The 3,840-nt window shown below is 44.6% G+C and overlaps 2 protein-coding genes across 2 annotated transcripts in view; one reads left to right on the forward strand and one right to left on the reverse strand.

The window, feature by feature from the left end:
* LOC127926723 (staphylococcal nuclease domain-containing protein 1-like) overlaps positions 1 to 2,128 on the reverse strand; it is a gene marked incomplete at its 5' end in the record, with an annotated part of 298,204 nt that extends 296,076 nt beyond the window's left edge. Inside the window, 2 exons of the mRNA XM_052512234.1 lie at positions 567 to 639; positions 1,713 to 2,128. Of these exons, the coding sequence (XP_052368194.1) occupies positions 567 to 639; positions 1,713 to 2,128 (489 nt within the window). The remainder of the gene's footprint in view (positions 1 to 566; positions 640 to 1,712) is intronic.
* Positions 2,129 to 2,173: 45 nt separating this feature from the next.
* LOC127926726 (DNA topoisomerase 1-like) lies at positions 2,174 to 3,679 on the forward strand. The gene is made up of 2 exons (XM_052512236.1): positions 2,174 to 2,224; positions 2,378 to 3,679. The coding sequence occupies exons 1-2, from the start codon at positions 2,174 to 2,176 to the stop codon at positions 3,677 to 3,679; spliced, it is 1,353 nt and encodes a 450-aa protein (XP_052368196.1).
* Positions 3,680 to 3,840: the final 161 nt, after the last annotated feature.

A 3,840-nucleotide genomic window follows, 5' to 3' on the forward strand; every position in this document is an offset into this window, starting at 1 on the left:
GAGAGAGAGAGTGTGGAGAGAGAGAGAGTGTGGAGAGAGAGTGTGGGTACGTACGTGCATCTCATTACTCCCCGTTAACACATTTTATGGGCACGGAGTAAATTGTAATCTTCATTTAGTGAGCAGCCCAATCAATTTTCATAAGCAGAGATGCTGTCTGCTGTCCCTGGAACACGTAAACAACTTCCTAGATGACTTTATTAACGCAGAGGGAACTATATTTAGATGGGACTTTATTGCTATAATATGGGGGGTTACGGGGGGGGGCTGGTATTATGGATATTACTTAGAGTGAGTCATCTATAGATCAGATGACAAGGTTTGTCCTGGGGAGTGGCTTGGGAGAGACTGGAGAGCATTGAGATTGGTGTGTCAGGGTTTGGCAATTATATTATCAAGAAGAATGTTGGCCCAAGAATGTGCGTGAACATTGCACACACACACAAGGCAGGGGGAAAAACACACAAGATATAAGCCTAGTCACATAACAGTAAACACACACAACTATTCGTCAAAGAGCCACACACTCTCTCTCCCACCCACACTCTCACACTGATCCATCTTACCCCAGAGATATCAGCCACTCTGTGGATGGGGACCTCCTTCTTGCTATGCAGCCCTTTCCCGTTCTTGATTGCCCTGTGATCAATCAGAGGGAGAGAGTGAGACAGAGCGGCCACCATTACGGTTCATCCCATCATCCAGAGTTAAGGAGAAACCATCAGGTCTTTGAGCCGCAGAGGAGAAATGAAGCTGTGGGTAATAAACACTCAGAGAGCCATTCCGGCTCAGAGGGGGGATACAGTTTCCAAGCTCCCCGGCTCCACCATGAGGATCAGCGGCAGAGGGACTTCACGTGTAATCTATACCCTTAAAATGGAAACTGTAATGGTTGGAGGGGACGAGGGAGTGCATTTTCAGTCTGACCCTGACGCTGGTGTGATGACCACCTGTTCAGATTCCTACTGGAAAGGGATTGAGTGCTACAGATGAAGATGATGAAGATGATGGAAATTGTGTCAGTCATTGTCATCTGTGGGTCAGTGATGTGTGTGTAAGAGATGAGGGAGAATGAGAAAGGGAAGAGAAGGAGTTTGAGGAGCCCAGAAAGAGACAGAAGGGTAGCATGGGAAAACACTTGCACAAACACCAAGGGTGGGTCGTCATCTATCTGCTAACCCGGAGATCTTCATCTTTAGTGCTGAATTAAAGCACGTACTAAATCTCCCAGTGAACATAATTATATTCACAGACACGTGTAAAGAGAAGGCCTGATTCAGTGTGTGTGCGCGCGCGATAGAGCGGCACTTAGAGGCCAATACTTTCGTAGAAAATTAGAGAAGCAGGTGTAATCAGTCTAAACGAGAGGTTCTAATGGACAAATTCAGGTAGGTCTTAACCTGTTTTGTTCAGTTTGCTTCCGTTTAAGAAACGTTTTGCAACAGAATCGGAGTAATGAATACACCCCAGGCCTTGTAGAGGTGCTGATTTACGACACAGGGGAAAATGGCCACCTCTGACCAGTGTTGTTCAATATTTTGCCATGATGCAACACACACATATTCGTATTGTATCCCGAGGGGGAATACACTTCTGTTGTTGCATGAGCGTGACAGAAAGCATTTTCATTTAAAGGGAGGTTTAGTCAAGCTGGTTAAATCAGTCAGGTTTAGTTTTCAGCAGTAGGAACCATTTTGGGACACTGTGCTTACCGTGCCTCTGCAGCCAGTAGCTCGTCGTAGTGGGATGAGCGCTGGTCATCATCCTGTCTGTAGCGGATGACCGTGGCAAAACCTTTACTGACCAACGCCTCGGCTATGTTACTGTGGAGAGAGAGAGTGAGAGAAACAGAGAGAGAGAGTGAGAAACAGAGAGAGAGAGTGAGAGAAACAGAGGGAGAGAGTGAGAGAAACAGAGAGAGAGAGTGAGAGAAACAGAGAGAGAGAGTGAGAGAAACAGAGAGAGAGAGTGAGAGAAACAGAGAGAGAGAGTGAGAGAAACAGAGAGAGAGAGTGAGAGAAACAGAGAGAGAGAGTGAGAGAAACAGAGAGAGTGAGATAAACAGAGTGAGTGAGAGCCCGAGAGAGGAAGACAGAGAGAAAGACCGACAGAGAGAGAAAGCGAGGTGATTTTAACCCGTGTTTATTTCTCAACACAGTTATTATACAGTAGAATGCTTCAAGGCTGCAACACGGCCCATCAATACACCAAAAAGGGAGCGGGGGCAAGCTCAGAAACACAAGCTCAGAAACACAAGCTCAGAAACACAAGCTCAGAAACACAAGCTCAGAAACACAAGCTCAGAAACACTGAAGAAACACAAGCCCAGAAACACTGAAGAAACACAAGCTCAGAAACACAAGAAACACAAGCTCAGAAACACAAGCTCAGAAACACAAGCTCAGAAACACAAGCTCAGAAACACAAGCTCAGAAAACACAAGCTCAGAAACACAAGCTCAGAAACACAAGCAGAAACACAAGCTCAGAAAACACAAGCTCAGAAACACAAGCTCAGAAACACAAGAAACACAAGCTCAGAAACACAAGCTCAGAAACACAAGCTCAGAAACACAAGCTCAGAAACACAAGCTCAGAAACACAAGCTCAGAAACACAAGCTCAGAAACACAAGCTCAGAAACACAAGCTCAGAAACACAAGCTCAGAAACACAAGCTCAGAAACACAAGCTCAGAAACACAAAGAAACACAAGCTCAGAAACACAAGCTCAGAAACACAAGCTCAGAAAAACAAGCTCAGAAACACAAGCTCAGAAACACAAGCTCAGAAAAACAAGCTCAGAAACACCAGAAACACAAGCTCAGAAACACAAGCTCAGAAACACAAGCTCAGAAACACAAGCTCAGAAACACAAGCTCAGAAACACAAGCTCAGAAACACAAGCTCAGAAACACAAGCTCAGAAACACAAGCTCAGAAACACAAGCTCAGAAACACAAGCTCAGAAACACAAGCTCAGAAACACAAGCTCAGAAACACAAGCTCAGAAACACAAGCTCAGAAACACAAGCTCAGAAACACAAGCTCAGAAACACAAGCTCAGAAACACAAGCTCAGAAACACAAGCTCAGAAACACAAGCTCAGAAACACAAGCTCAGAAACACAAGCTCAGAAACACAAGCTCAGAAACACAAGCTCAGAAACACAAGCTCAGAAACACAAGCTCAGAAACACAAGCTCAGAAACACAAGCTCAGAAACACAAGCTCAGAAACACAAGCTCAGAAACACAAGCTCAGAAACACAAGCTCAGAAACACAAGCTCAGAAACACAAGCTCAGAAACACAAGCTCAGAAACACAAGCTCAGAAACACAAGCTCAGAAACACAAGCTCAGAAAACTGAAGAAACACAAGCTCAGAAACACAAGAAACACAAGAAGAAACACAAGCTCAGAAACACTGAAGAAACACAAGCCCAGAAACACTGAAGAAACACAAGCTCAGAAACACAAGCTCAGAAACACAAGCTCAGAAACACAAGCTCAGAAACACAAGCTCAGAAACACAAGCACAGAAACACAAGCTCAGAAACACAAGCTCAGAAACACAAGCTCAGAAACACAAGCTCAGAAACACAAGCTCAGAAACACAAGCTCAGAAACACTGAAGAAACACAAGCTCAGAAACACTGAAGAAACACAAGCTCAGAAACACTGAAGAAACACAAGCCCAGAAACACTGAAGAAACACAAGCTCAGAAACACTGAAGAAACACAAGCCCAGAAACACTGAAGAAACACAAGCTCAGAAACACTGAAGAAACACAAGCTCAGAAACACTGAAGAAACACAAGCTCAGAAACACAAGCTCAGAAACAC

The sequence above is a fragment of the Oncorhynchus keta genome, unplaced genomic scaffold (assembly GCF_023373465.1).
Source record: "Oncorhynchus keta strain PuntledgeMale-10-30-2019 unplaced genomic scaffold, Oket_V2 Un_contig_8107_pilon_pilon, whole genome shotgun sequence".
Classification (NCBI taxonomy): Eukaryota; Metazoa; Chordata; class Actinopteri; order Salmoniformes; family Salmonidae; genus Oncorhynchus; species Oncorhynchus keta.